A 16,009-nucleotide genomic window follows, 5' to 3' on the forward strand; every position below is an offset into this window, starting at 1 on the left:
ATTTGACGCTAACGGTAGTCGAAAATGACCGTTTGACGCCTGACGGTAAAGGGCATTCCTTCCCTCATGTATAAGCTCGTTTCAGGTGAATTTCACGTGAAATTTTCACCTGAATTTCACATGAGATTCATGTGAAATTCGCGTGTCTTAGCAAAATTTGCCTGTGTAAGCATTAACAGTTGTAGTAATACAAGTCAATTTCCCGTTTTACGTTCAGTTGACGACTTGGAATCATGATAATGTTTAAGATGTAATGTTAGTATACTTAAAGTAATGGGTCCCTATAAAGTGCGAAACCAGAAAAAGAACAAAACGAAGTCGACGAAAAAAATCAAAACGAAGTCAACAAGAAAATAAAACTAAAGAAAATGGTTTATATTCATATCACATAATCATGTTCTCGTCACTGGACGTCAAATAGCCATCCATCCATCCATAGGTTCTTCTATTGAACCAACATTAATCACTTTCACAAAAGACTGGATGTGTATAATCATCTAGTTTTCTGTTTCCATGTGGGGAAATAACTACCTTTTTTTCCCATATCAATATAATAAAATGTGATGCAAACGTCAGAAAGCTGACAACCCAAAAAGATTACAAACATAGAAATTTAGTTGAAATCATACTTCTTTACTCTCGCATGCGACAAAAGTAAAATGTATGGCTGTTTTTCATTCATTGTTGAAAGCAGTACGGTATTTCAATTGGTATTTCTTAAAATCCCTGAGTAAAATTGTTAACATATATATATTTTTTTTTTTAATTTTATTTTAAATTCACCAATTCTAACGGTATTCTATACGTCGAAATGTGTTGTTCACATGTATCGAGGGATAATTAACCACATAACACGATAAGCTGTCAATCGAAAAAAAAGTCAATAATCTGATATCGGAACAATGAAACATCTCAACAGATCGATTAGTATAGTCCCGTCAGTGTAATAGTCCCAGGTCAAACAAGCCTAGCTAGCGACTTAAAAATACACCGTAAGAGAGAAACTTTTAAAATCCAAAAACATGATCATCAGCTCAATAAGATCTACAAGTCAACAGACTCCTTATATAGATATAAGAAGATGTGGTATGAGTGCCAATGAGACAACTCTCCATCCAAGTCAAAATTTATAAAAGTAAACCATTATAGGTCACAGTACGGTCTTCAACACGGAGCCTTGGCTCACACCGAACAGCAAGCTATAAAGGGCCTCAAAAATTACTAGTGTAAAACCATTCAAACGGTAAAACCAACGGTCTAATCTATATAAAAAACGAGAAACGAGAAACACTTATGAACCACATCAACAAATGACAACTACTGAACATCAGATTCCTGACTTAGGACAGGTGCAAACAAATGCAGCGGGTTTAAACGTTTTAATGGTACCAAACCTTCACCCTTTTTCTGAAACAATAGTATAACATCACAACATAGAAAGACACACTATAAAATATCAACTGAAATAGCTTAACTCAATCAAAGGACATATTAACACCATTGAACATACACTGAACAAATAAATTTGACCTATGATACAATGTAAATACAAAATAAATAAACTAAGGGAAGAATAATAAAATTAACATGTTATATCGGTATGAAAAGTTAAACAATTAAAGAAAAACAATATGCTCGAACAAAAATATCAGCCATTTGCAATAACTTTAAACACAGGTAAATGAAAATAATTTTGTTGTTAGGTATACGTGTACAGTTCCAATAGAGAATGGAAATATTTTTACAAAATAAATAATTTTGATGTTCATAGTACGAAGTGAAAATTTATAGTAATACCAAACACTTATAGTATGTATTGCCTTTTCATGACATGTTTTTATCACTATTAAACCAATTGTTTCAAAAACTTAAATAAATGGATAAATGGATATAATCTGTAAATAGTCAAAATGAATACAGATCATCAATATAAGAACTACAAAATGCCAATAAATAAGATTTACAAATAAGCAAACATAAGTGAATGAATAGGTTAACATATAGATATGGCATATTTTACCCGATGAGTGATTTATGGGCAAGCTGAAAATAAGACTGGATGAAAATGCATATTCTGCGATACAAAATGCAAAAAACAATTAACGTACAAAGGTCAAAATATATTATTGCATAGCAAAGCCGCTGAAAAAAATAAACATGCGTACCAACAGATGAAAATGAATAGTCAATATATGCAAAAAATCCTCCTGTCCCCCTTTCCATATTAGTTACTTAGAAACCTCCGTTATTAATGCGATGTAGTATTTAAATAATATACTATTTACCATATAAAAATAAGATGTGGTATGAATGCCAATGAGTCAACTCTCCACCAAAGACCAAATGAAATAGAAGTTTACAACTATAGGTCGCCGTACGGCCTTCAACGACGACAACCCCATGATGATACCGCATAGTCATTATAAAAGGCCCGAAATGACAAATGTAAAACAATTCAAAAAAGAAAACTAAAGGCCTAATTTATGAAAAAAACAATGAATGAAAACAAATATGATATACAGCAACAAACGACAACCACTGAATTACAGGCTCCTGACTTGGGACAGGCGCATACAGAAAAGGGGGGGGGGGGGTTAAACTAGATTGTTGGCGCCAAACCTAACCTGGGACAGTGGTGTAATAGTACAGCATAAGAACCTCTTTATTTTAGCATATTTTGTTGTATAATTCCAATAATCAGAAAATAAAAGAGAAATTGAATTCAAATGTCATTTTTCATTTTTGTTTTTTTTGTTATGATTTCTCAAAGAGAAAAACAAATGAATGCAAGAATACATGGACCATACAGACATAAATTTCATCTATATGCCATCCTTAATAATTTTACAAAATTTGTAAATGACAATTAAACATGAATATTTAACAGTTAACTTTTCACTTGATGATTTGTTTTGACAGATGGCAGTAGATGCTGGTGGTCCACGGAAAGAATTTTTCAGATTAATGCTTCAAGAAATTAAGAAAAAGTATTTTGACAATGGATTTCGTGATTTGAGAGCCAATGTTTATGTGTCCATTGGAAAGTTATTTGGTAAGTGTTAGCTGAGGATGCATTGTTTTGGTTTTAACAATTGGAGAGGGCCATTATGTGTCCTCCTGGCCTTAGGATTGTCTTACTAGTACTGAATGACTCAAATATCATATTTATATGCATTTAAGTGCAACAGGTTTGCTATTGCCATTACTAGTCTGGTAGTCTGCCAACGTTGTGGACTCTTTGGAACCCAAGATGTAATGTGTACTTAAGTATTAATCGTTTCCTATATGCCATCAACTCACTAACTGTGGCATAAACCAATGTCAGCTTATAATACATAGACAATAATAGTGCATTGACTTAAAGGGAAAGTCCGCGATTTTTTACTTATCATCTAAATATGTTCATCTTAACATAAAAAACACATTTACAAAGTTTTAAATTTATATTCTTTCTAATAATGGAGAAAATCAAGTATTTGTAACTTTTTTGGTTGACCTACGTCACTGGGTTGTGACGTTTTAACCCGATTTGTTGAATGATGGGAAAAAATAAAATCTGTTAAAGTCGTAATTGCTTATCAGAATTTTACGTAATTAAAAGCGCACAGATGACCGTTGGTCGTAGTTAATAACCACAATATAAGAATGAAAGAAAATGAATATGTGTGTACCGTTTTGTATTGATTGAATAAAACTTCCTATATGAAGTTATCTAAATATAAATATTTTCGAATTAATTTCATAAATTATTGAGATTTTTTTCATAAAATATCTATAGAACATTTTTACTGATATTGAACTGAAAATATTTTAAGTTTTATTTACCGTTATAACTTTTATAACTATTTCAATGCAAAATATTTGTGAACAGAGTGTGTATATTATTTTGTAAAGTCATTGTTTTTAATCCTCGATTTGAGGAGAATTCGTTTGAACTTTACCTTGCAGCAATTTAGCCTCAGGCGTACACAGGTGTGAATGCAAGAATACAGAGGTGTGAATATTGTCATTTTGAATTGATTAACAGAAAGAGTATAGCTTGTTTAATATACCCAGATGAAATACCCGATGACAATAGAGAAACAATAATTAAATTGTATAAATTAATTGAAAATTAACATTCAACTTTTTAATTCCGGAAGTGTTACAATATTAAAATGGAACAATTTTCGGTTACGTTCTATGCAATTAGCATAAAGTTAAGATATATGAAGTTAAAAGAATAGTACTTTTAATCTTAAAAAATAAATGTTACATTTCCCAATTAATCATCATTGCACATCTGTTTAATATACTTTTTTACCGGAATTCTTTAACTTGTATTTAAATCTGGCGATGTTTAAATGCTAACAATCGTAAAACTATCGCAATTTTAAAGTTTTTAATTGAAAAAATACAACAGTACATGTACAACATGCATGATTTTTTTTAATTTTCTTATGAACATTTCATTCTTACATAATTAAGTTCATTTGACAATCTCTTAGACAAATTATTTGTGAAAAGAATACCAATTATCGTTTATTTCATTAATGAATATAATTATATACATTATAAATCTAAGCTAATACATTAATTTGTTTGAGGATTTTTTTTAGGATAGCCGTCATTAATCCAAATAAGTAATACAGTTGTTGTAATTAAAGGCATATCTTAGTAATGTATTACTGATATTGACGATTTTAGAACAGTTCGTCCCAACCTCGTTGTTCTTTAAAAAATCTTTACTAGTATACTTGTAAGTTTCCTGACGTACGAGCGTATAAGCGCCATTGAGGATGAGCTCCAGAGATAGCAGACTATAGTAGCGTATTTGTTTGTTGGGCAGGAGAGGCCATGTAACCCCTTGTGTGTATACCACGAAGAAGATCTGAAGGTATATTACTCCCATTTTGTTTGGGTGTCAACCATCGATGTTTACAGTAATATTTAATGAATATTTAATGGAACATGATACAAAAGATAAAAGGAAAAAATTCTAAAGCCACAGTTAAACATTTAAAAAATGGCAATGATTTATTAACATCTGAAAAGGATATTGCCAACAAGCTTGGTGAAACTTTTGCGAAATCTTCTTCTTCTAACAACTACAGAGAAGATTTTAAAAAAGTTAAAAAACAAAAAGAAAAAATTAAATTAAACTTTAAATCAAAAAATGGTGAAAATTATAATAAACTCTTTTCTCTTGAAGAACTTAAAACATCTCTGTCAAAAGCCCATGATACAGCTTGTGGGCCTGATAATATTCACTACCAACTGTTAAAACACTTGCCAGATTCCTCGCTGGAAGCTCTTTTGCAGCTTATGAATAACATCTGGGAATCTGGTGATTTACCATCAATCTGGAAGCTTGCAACCGTCGTGCCTATTCCAAAACCAAGTAAAGATCACACGGATCCTATTAATTATCGGCCAATTGCTCTTACCAGTTGTGTCTGTAAAACACTAGAACGGATGGTTAATGATCGCCTTGTTTGGTTCCTGGAATCCAATGGGCTTTTAGCCAATATCCAGTGTGGATTCCGCCAAGGTCGCAGTACTCTTGACCATCTTGTTCGATTCGAATCATTTGTCCGTAATGGTTTTTCGAAAAATGAACATGTAGTGTCGGTCTTTTTCGATCTAGAAAAAGCCTATGATACTACATGGAAGTATGGTATTTTAAAAGATCTGTTTGATATGGGGTTGAAAGGCAATATGCCAAATTTTATTTCGAATTTTTTATCTAACAGACAATTTAATGTTAGAGTAAATTCAACCATGTCTGATCTGTATGATCAAGAGATGGGTGTCCCTCAGGGCAGTATTTTATCTGTTACATTATTTAGTCTTAAAATCAACAGCCTTGTTGAAGTTTTAAAAAGTAATATTGAAGGTTCATTGTATGTTGATGACTTTTTAATATGTTATAGAAGCAAAAATATGAATAACATAGAAAGACAATTACAGTTATGTCTTGGAAGAATTGAAAAATGGGCCTCGGAAAATGGGTTTAAATTTTCCATTTCAAAAACGGTCGGGATGCATTTTTGTAACAAAAGGAAATTGCATCTTGATCCAGAACTCACTTTGTACGGCAACCCAATTAAAATGGTTGATGAAACCAAATTTCTTGGGTTAATTTTCGATAAAAAGTTAACCTTTCTACCCCATATCAAAATGTTAAAATCGAAATGTTTAAAAGCATTAGATATTTTAAAAGTTGTCGGCAGCACCGACTGGGGTGCTGATCGCAACATTTTACTTAATTTATATAGATCTCTAGTTAGATCTAAACTAGATTATGGCTCTATAGTGTATGGCTCTGCAAGGAAGTCCTACATACAGATTCTCGATGCTGTGCATCATCAGGGTTTGCGTCTCTGTCTTGGCGCATTTAAAACCTCACCAGTTGAGAGTCTGTATGTAGAGGCTGATGAGCACTCACTCTCTAACAGACGTTTGAAGCTTGGACTTCAATATGCTGTCAAACTAAAAGCCTACTCAGATAATCCTGCCTACAGCTGTGTTTTTAATCCAATGTATGAAGATATTTTTGCAAAACATGAAAATAAAATTCCTCCGTTAGGTATACGTTTAAAATCACATTTAGCTTCTTTTGATTTAAAATCTGTTGCTCAAGTTGAAACTTGCAAATGTCCTCCATGGGAACTTCCCAAACCAAAAATGATATTTGATCTCCGTGAACACAATAAAAATAAAACAAATCCTCTTTTAATTCAGCAACACTATGCTCAAATCAAAGCCAATTATTCAGATTTTTCAACTGTCTATACTGATGGATCAAAAGATGGTGACAGAGTTGCATCTGCTGCTGTCTTCAGGGACAGAGCTGCAACTCTCCGTTTGCCATCTGATGCATCGATCTTTACTGCTGAAGCAGAAGCAATAATTTTGGCTTTGAAATTTATTGCTTCTTCAGATAAATCCAAATTTATTATATGTTCTGATTCACTTTCATGCTTACAAGCTATACAAAATACTAAAATTAAAAACCCAACAATTCTCAAAATTTTATATGTAATGAGGAATTTAAAAATTCTTCTTAAAGAAATATTATTTCTATGGGTGCCGAGTCATGTTGGAATCCTTGGAAACACAGCTGTAGACCTTGAGGCAAAGAATGCCCTGGGTGACCCTTTATCTAACTGTGATATACCATATACCGATTTTAAATCTAATATTAGAGAATATGTTTTTAATATATTGAAAAATGAATGGAGTAAAAAAGATGGTAATAAATTACATGAAATTAAACCTAATTTATGTAAACCTTTCAATAATTTTATGTGCAGAAAAGATCAGTGTGTTATTTCTAGATGTCGTATTGGTCATACTAGAATAACACACGAATATCTTTTAAAAAATGAAGTAGAACCACAATGTATACCTTGTAACTGCAAGTATACTATTAAACATGTTTTAATCAATTGTATTGACTTTGCTGATATTCGGAAGAAGCATTTCAATGTCAATAATATGTATAATTTATTTAATAATATTCCATTTACAAATATTGTTTCATTCTTAAAAGAAATTGGAATATATTATAAAATATAAAAATGTTGTTATATTTAAAACGATTTTAATTTTTATCACGTTATCTTAGTGTTGATTTTTATTTGTAAATAATCAATTTGCTTTAGTCTAGAATTTTAGTTTATTGAAAGACCTTTTGTCTGATTTTAAAAATATACCTTAAATTGTTATAATATTCGAATTAGCTCTCGCCGCGATATAGCCTTTCTGTGCTAATGCGGCGTAAAGCAAACAACAATCAATCAATTTAATGAATAAGATGATGATGGTAGAAAGAACTATGAGCGTCATGTGGAAAATATTACATGCATGTCGGACCATGAGTTGTCAATCTGTATGAAAAGATTTCCAATACAACCATATTGAGTAGGAATTTTTACTTGCTATACTCTCGTACTAGTATTACAGAGTTCTTGTGTCTTTTAACTCAGACACAAATCTTTTACTTTAAGATGTATGAAAGGTTCTAAATATATATATATATCTTAAATGTAACAATAATCAAACGCCTATAGGCAATCACTAAAATGGTATGAAGTTTTTATACAGATTTATTCTTATTTACACAATCATTAACAAACTAAATAAATTTAACAAAGTAACACCGTGACACTACGATATAACAAATGGGATACTAATTATGTTTAACCTTAACACATCAAGCAGGAACATATATATTAATATACTGTTCCCAGCATCAAGTTAGTGCACGTGAATATCAATTAGGAACACAATGTGTGATTTTGTATAACTAAAAATATCAAAGCGAGCAATAACTTTGTCAAGCAAACTTTTTTTTCACTATGCCTCTCTTAATCTCCGCTCCTTTACAATAACTATTTCACTTTTCGTCGATCATTCTCTATATTGTTCTCTATTCGGTTATTTTGTTTCACTATGCCACTCTATCTCCGCTCCTTTTTCCCCTGTCGTCCTAATCTTTATAAAGATAGGGACATTAGACATAGAAGGGGCTCTCTTATCTTCAATGAATTAATATTGATAGTGACTATAAGTGCTGCATTACTTTATATATCTGCATGTTTGCCAATCGACAAAAGCTTGTATTTGCGTGAAAAAAATTTTTTTCTTCAAAAATATGGTCCAGAATCATGACAAAACAATATTCATTTCACAAAAATGTTCAAAGGTCATGTTTATAATTTTTTTAAACTTATTATCAGCAAAAATAGTGGATAATATTATTATCAGAACATCATTCATTAAAAGTTGGAATTATAATTTCAAACACACACAAGATAAACAACGTTAGACACAAATATATGGTTCAATAAATGTTACCTGTGCACACCGGGTACCTCAATAAAGAGGCCATGCATGAACCTGTATTATATAATTGTGTAATACGAATTTTTAGTTGACAGGATGTCACTGGAATACCCAGGGACTTGTATCTAATATACGTCCTTGGAATACCTAACTGAATGTGTCGCTCTGACACGACATCTATCAATAATTCTGATATACCTATTATCAATTCGGGAGGAAGCCAAAATATATATATAATAAGATAACGTAAATAAAATTTAAAACCTCTTCCTAACATTGCTCCTTGTCAATAGCCGTTAAATATCATAATTAAAAAAATGTTATTTTATATCGTATAACTTTATTAATTGAAAAATTATCTTGTCTAAATACGGAACTATTCTTTATACAACCCCCAAGGGTGACTGGGGAATAGAAGTATGGTCACCATTGGTCTTCCTCCGACCGGCAGTAAAACCCGTGCTAAAGTGGGGCGTCCGTTTGGCTGTGCGGGATGTACAAATTTTCAGCCACGTCCGGTCAGAATGGGGACGTTAAATCCGATGCCTCGTGTAAAGAGAGTGCCACGCTCTTCGCACGTTAAGAACCCTTGCAACAACTCTTTGAGGGGTCCGTAGGTGACCTGTTGCAAGGCTAAATTTCTGTCCCTATCCAATATACCCTCATTTCCCGTGGCAGTCTAAATTTCTCCGACCTTAATCCCTTAATCTATTACAGAACCTACCTATTGTATTTATTGTGAACTTGTTCTCGTCCTGAATATGCATGAAATATTTGCCACTGGACGTTAAGCAACCAACAATCAATCAATCTTTATACAAATCAATGCACTTTATATAAAAGAGGCATACTAATGAATCTTCTGTAAATCAGTGATTGTTACAAGAACACTGCATTTGTCTTTCTTATAATTGAAACTCTTCTTCCTCATCAAATCTATATTTTTTTTATTCAACGAGATCTTATCATATAAGGATTTGATAACTATAGCTATAAGAACTGCTAGGTTATTTTGTTATTGAAAAAGGATAATTACCATCGAATCTCCCTCGAAACAATATTGTTCAAAATGGTCTTCACACACCAACTTGTGCTTGCTATAGATGCAACTATTTGCTGTTAGTTTAAGGTTGTACAACCATGTCTGATACAATTCTTTCTTTTTTTGTGGGATTGGGAAAACTATGTAGACTTTTGTCATAACCTTGTCTGACAGAACAACCATACACTTGACAAGACATTTTGACACTGCATAACCGTCTACGGTAATCCCCAATTGATGATGGGAGTTTTTAACGCACGGTCGGTAAATCCCTGATTCTTTTTGTTCTTTGTGGTTTATAGATATCACGTGACTTTTTAGATCGAACATGCCGACAAGATGGCGATATGTCGAGAACTGACAGTGAATTTCAAAAATCGATTTTGATCTCTTTACATAGAGAATAAAAGTTTTTATTTATGAACATGTGGTTTTTTATGCTTAAAGAACAAAATATCAATTTTTCATTTTTTTGCGGAGTTTCCCTCTTACATATCAACGATATAAGGATGAGGCTTAGAAACGGGGAAATGCGAGGCTCTGCCAAACTTTTTCCATGTTTCGGGCCGAATCCTTATATCGTTGATATGTAAGAGGGAAACTCCGCAAAAAAATGAAAAATTGATATTTTGTTCTTTATATGTCAAGGCAATGCACTATTATTGTCTTTATACTGCAATCTAGAAAACACATTTTCAATTGTTGTTTAATGTGTTAATGTTATTTATTTGATTTAAATATTGGGAATGGACTAAAATATCAACAATATGCATAAACATAATGATTTATAGGTTGAGCAGTAGGATTTTGAAATATATCCTGACCTGATAAGAGTTAAAAGTAAAGTAACCTTGCTTGAGACAGGATGAAAATAGAAATTCTGCAACACTAAATGCAGGGAACAATTGTTTACAAAAGTTTTTAAAATTTTCATGCTGGCCGCAAAGAAAATAAGCATGCAAAGCAACAGATGAAAATGAATAGTCAACCTCCAAAATATCCTCTTACCACCCTTGAAAAAAGGGTGCATTCATCCCCCTCTGATGATCACCTAGGGCAATGCTGGTTCTCATTTAAACTTTTCAGGTAAGCATCATGTTGTGTTGGTTTAAATTGCTATATAAATTCAAATAGACTTAACATTTGATAATGAGAGTGATTTGCATATCTAATGGGTAAAAAAATGGAAAAAGTATAAGGTTATTCTTTTGTATTAAATGTATAAGATTTTCAAAATGTTGCCAATTTCATTGCAGCCCTTAGCATTCTCCAAAACGGAAAGGTTCCCCAATTTATGGATACAGAAACCCTTGATAAAATTTTTGGCGATGAACCCTTGAATTTAGAGGAGAATAGATGCATATGCAGTTTAAAAGAAGGACTAGATACTCTTGGTATTGTCGAGGTAGGCATTGTAGTAAACCACCTACAAAACATAATGATGGAATCATACATTAAGATGGAAAAATGCAAATTGAAAAGAAGTAGGAACATTTAGCCAATTGCAGTATGCTAATATTATGGTTAAAATGTTTGTCAAATTCTGTAGATCTATGTCAGTTCTCAGAGTTTGGCAGCTAATTTGTTGGTGTCCACTCCATTGATTATACTGATCATTGTCTTATTTGTCTGTCCTTAAAATGTGTAGAACTATATTGTTAACCAGTAGCAAGGCTGCACATTATATCTCAAACCGATTTCCGTTTTTAGCTCACCTGGCCCAAAGGGCCAAGTGAGTTGTTCTTGTCACTGAGCGTCCAGTGTCGTTGTTTTGTTAACAAAAATCTTCTCTCTGAAACAACTGGGCCAAATTTAACCAAAATTTACCACAATCATCATTAAGGTATCTAGTTTAAAAAATGTGTCCCATAACCCAACCTGTTAACCAACATGGCTAAAAATAGAACATTGGGGTAAAATGCAAGTTTTTTCTTTTATCTTGAAAATCACAATAAATAGAGAAAATCTGACAAGGCAGAAATGTTCAAAATGATGAGATCTATCTATTGTCCTTTAAATCAAAACTGTCAAACGACTTCTTGTAGGATTTATTGCGCTTAAATGACAAATTTTACTAATTTTATTTTTAGTTTTGCCAACTATCTTAAAAAATCATAATAGAAAAGCAGCAAAAATGATCAGCAAGACAAGATATACAAGTAATTAAGTCTCCCAAACGAAGTTTTCAAAATGGCTGCCGTTGCCATGGAAACCGCAAAAATGTGATTTTTTTTAAAATGCTCTGAATGTACTGAAAATTTAAAGAAAGATGTACATGCATATATGTGCATTCACCAAATTTTTTGAAATGGCTGCCGCTTAGTGGCAATGGGGGAAGGGTGACATCCGCTATTGCTTGCAATGGCAATTCTAGTTATTATTATTATTCTTCTTCTTCCTCTTCCTCTTCCGCCGCTTTAAAATTTGAACTTGTCCGCACCCGTTCTCCAAAACCGCTTGTCCGATTAACTTAGGGTTTCACAATATGTTCGACTAACATGTCTAGTGGTGCAATCAGGGTTTTGTTTGTGCATTGGGGTTTGTAAAGGGGTACTTTGAGGAGCAAAAAGAAAGGAGGGTTTTACTATAGAACCCTATGGGATTTTTTTTTTTTATTTTTCAAATGATTATAAATTAAAAACCGTTTGTGATAGACACAATCTTTTTAATTGAAAATGTTCTAAATGATAAAGCAGATTAAATGAAACAAAAGGTTAGTCCTCAGGGGTTATCCCCACCCCCTGCCATTTGAAAAAGTTTTAATATCTTCTAAATGGTCAAGATCCCCACCCTAAACCATATATATTCTGGTTAATCATGCAAAGATGGTTTGAATGATATACAGGGTTAGTCCCCAGAGGTCATCCCGACCCCCTGCCATTTGAGAAAGTTCTAATATCTTGTAAGTGGTAAAGATCCCCACCCCTAAACCATATATATTTTGGTTTGTCATGATAAAGCACATCAAATGAAATAAAGGGTAAGTCCCCAGGGGTCAACCCCACCCCTGCCATTTGAAAAAGTTCTAATATCTTGTAAGTTGTCGAGATCCCCACCCCTAAACCATATATATTCTGGTTAGTCATGATACAGCACATCAAATGAAATAAAGTATTAGTCCTTAGGGGTCATCCCCACCCCCTGCCATTTGAGAAAGTTCCAATATCTTGTAAATGGTTGAGATCCCCTCCCCTAAACCATATATATTCCTGTTCGTCATGTCACAAAGATTCGAATGATATATAGGGTCAGTCCCCATGGGTCCCCCCATCCCCTATGATCTACAATCTTGTAAATGGTTGAGATCCCCACCCCTAAACCCTATATATTCCTATTTTTCATGTCAAGAAGATTTGAATGATATATAGGGTCAGTCCCCAGGGATCACCCCCACCCCCTGCCATTTGATAAGTTCTAATATCTAGTAAATGGTGAGATCCCCGCCCCTAAACCATATATATTCCTCTTCGTCATGTCACAAAGATTGAAAGACATATAGGGTCAGTCCCCAGGGGTCCCCCCACCCCTAATGATCTTATATCTTGTAAATGGTCGAGATCCCCACCCCTAAACCATATATAGTCCTATTCTTCATGTCGAGAAGATTTGAATGATATACAGGGTCAGTCCCCAGGCATCACTAATGCATATAACTATACAGGACCAAACCAATTTTCACTGGACTGTGTGATGTCAGGCGACCCTGGGAATGACGAATTATGGGAGCTTCGTTTGGGAGACTTCGTAACAGCATCCTGTTACAATCATTTCTTGTTCAATAAGGTTGAAATCGTCAGAGGACTCTTAATTGGAGTTATTGCCCTTAAATGACAATTTTTATCATTTTTTTGCGTTTTTGTCTAATATCTGAAAAACTATAATAGATCATAGATAGAAACTTTAATAAGCAAAATGATCAGCAAGACAAGATCTACAAATAAGTATATGGTTCGAAAGTTTTTACTCCTAATTAGACTTATCGCTCTTTAATTACGATTTTTAACGATTTTTAGCGTTTTGCCTCTTATCTTGCAATTGAATTATTATAGATATAGCCACTGTAAATAAAAAAAAATGATCAGCAAGACATTAGATCTACAAATAAGTCAAAGTTTGCTGAAATCGTTAGTAGATAGATATAAGAAGATGTGGTATGAGTGCCACTCTTTATAGGTGTGATTGCCCTTAAATGACAATTTGTACCCTTTTTTTTGTGTTTTGGGCAAACACTGAAGAAGATAGAGATAATCTGTAAACAGAAAAAAATTGATCAGCAATACAAGATAAAAAAAAGAGATTTTTGTCATGAATTCTATATTTAAGTCCACAATCTTTGAGAGTATCCATTGTTGAAGATACTCTTAGACCTACTGTGAGGACTGTGAAGGAAATCAAAATACAAAATCGTTACTTCAATGCATTCCTTTGAGAATTGGGTTACATGTTCAAATACTTGAAGAGTTTGGTTTCTGATCGACTTTATTTTCAGTTCAGAATCTTGAGATTAGTCCTGTAGGGGTCAAAATCAAAATTGACAAAATTTGATATCCAAATTGGATCACAGTACTGTACCAAATGCAAAGGACAATTGTTAATCTGCATTGCTGTTATTTGCCAAGAGGTTCATTGTGGTAGAAATTTTAGCCATACAGATTGTTAATTTCATTTTTTTTGGTTACAACACCTTTTCTGGATTTACCTTCATCAGGAATGCTCAAAGCCAAGGATGTATAAGAAATGAAACAGTTGAAAACCTATATAACCAAAAAGGACACTAAAAAAATAGCCAAATCCATCTAAGGTCAACTTTGCCTGAGGGAGTTGATACCTTAGTTTCTAATAATTTTAAAATTTATTAACAGACAATTTAAAAAAAGTAGAATTTATTAAAGTGAATTGATTATCAGTGTTTCTCTCCAGTTATTGCAGTTTATTAAAAATTCTGACCTAATTTAATTGCAATTTGTTTTATCATGTCAGAAATATTAACCAACTGCAAAATCAAGTCATCAAATTGCAAAGTGTTAAAATAAAGCAAACTTACAATCCTACAAGACTTGAATTCTGTTACAATCTTTTCTGATTTCCACAATGATTGAAAAAGTTAGGTTGATTGATTGAAAGGAATTTTCTCTCTGCACATAATCTCTTTCCCCCTCTTGCATTTTTGGCTTACAACATCATACATATTCCGTTGACAATATTTTTTTTTATGCAGGTTGTTAGAAATTTGCCAACATTGAGACATATCTTCAGCAACAATTCACCAAGGCTAACCGTTAAAAAGCTCATTCAATTGCTGAAGCCAGAATTTAGTGAAAGAGGTTCAAATAGATTAACACTGGAGAAGAATGTGTATTCATCTTTCATGAGATACATCAGGGAAGTTTCAGGTATGTGGTTTAGTGGTAAAATAGTAGCAAATATTTATATGTCCTTGTAAGCTTGTCTGAGCCAATGGGTCATGGGAATCATTGCCATCATTTTTTTCCATTGACTATGTAAACTTTGAATTACTGTGCTTATTCAGTAGGCTTTGCCCTATCACAATACCAATTTCTATTTTTTTTCCAAATCGCAGTTTGAAGCACCTCTACACACTGATCAACTGGTGAAACATTTTAGCTCATTGCTTCAGTGTAAGGTTGTTAGTAGCAGTAAAACAAATAATGCTTAAATTAATTTTACCATCCACATCCAACTAAATAATGTCTAGCTGTGTCAACATTGAAATAAAATTATCATCTACATTGTACTTTATTATAAGCAACACTGCTTTATAAAGGTTTGAATTGGATATGAAAACTTCTATCTCATTGACATTTTATAAGTTATTAGTTCAAAACATTGTTTTATTTGTAAATAATTCATTGCTTTGTTTTCAAGACTAACAAAAAGTTATTGTGTAATTTTGATTTGGATATTTTTCTATAGCTAGTACTTATCTGCTAATATTAAACTAAAGGGAAATAATTCACATTATTTATAATCAGCAAAATCTTTATGTTCTGTCAACTATCAAACCAGATTTATATTTTGAAATATAAAAAATATGTATATATACTGAATACACTATTTTTTATTCAGTATTCAGTATTGATTCATATATTTTTTTCAAATCTCGTACCTGTGCTATCA

The 16,009-nt window shown here is 32.7% G+C and overlaps 1 protein-coding gene across 1 annotated transcript in view; it reads left to right on the forward strand.

Annotated features, from left to right (window-relative positions):
- LOC127732257 (uncharacterized) overlaps window positions 1–16,009 on the forward strand; it is a 31,629-nt gene that overhangs the window by 14,265 nt on the left and 1,355 nt on the right. The window contains exons 4-5 of the mRNA XM_052241337.1: window positions 2,920–3,052; window positions 11,128–11,276. Coding sequence (XP_052097297.1) covers window positions 2,920–3,052; window positions 11,128–11,276 — 282 coding nt within the window. The remainder of the gene's footprint in view (window positions 1–2,919; window positions 3,053–11,127; window positions 11,277–16,009) is intronic.

The sequence above is a fragment of the Mytilus californianus genome, unplaced genomic scaffold (genome assembly GCF_021869535.1).
Source record: "Mytilus californianus isolate M0D057914Y unplaced genomic scaffold, xbMytCali1.0.p SCAF_23, whole genome shotgun sequence".
NCBI classification, from domain to species: Eukaryota; Metazoa; Mollusca; class Bivalvia; order Mytilida; family Mytilidae; genus Mytilus; species Mytilus californianus.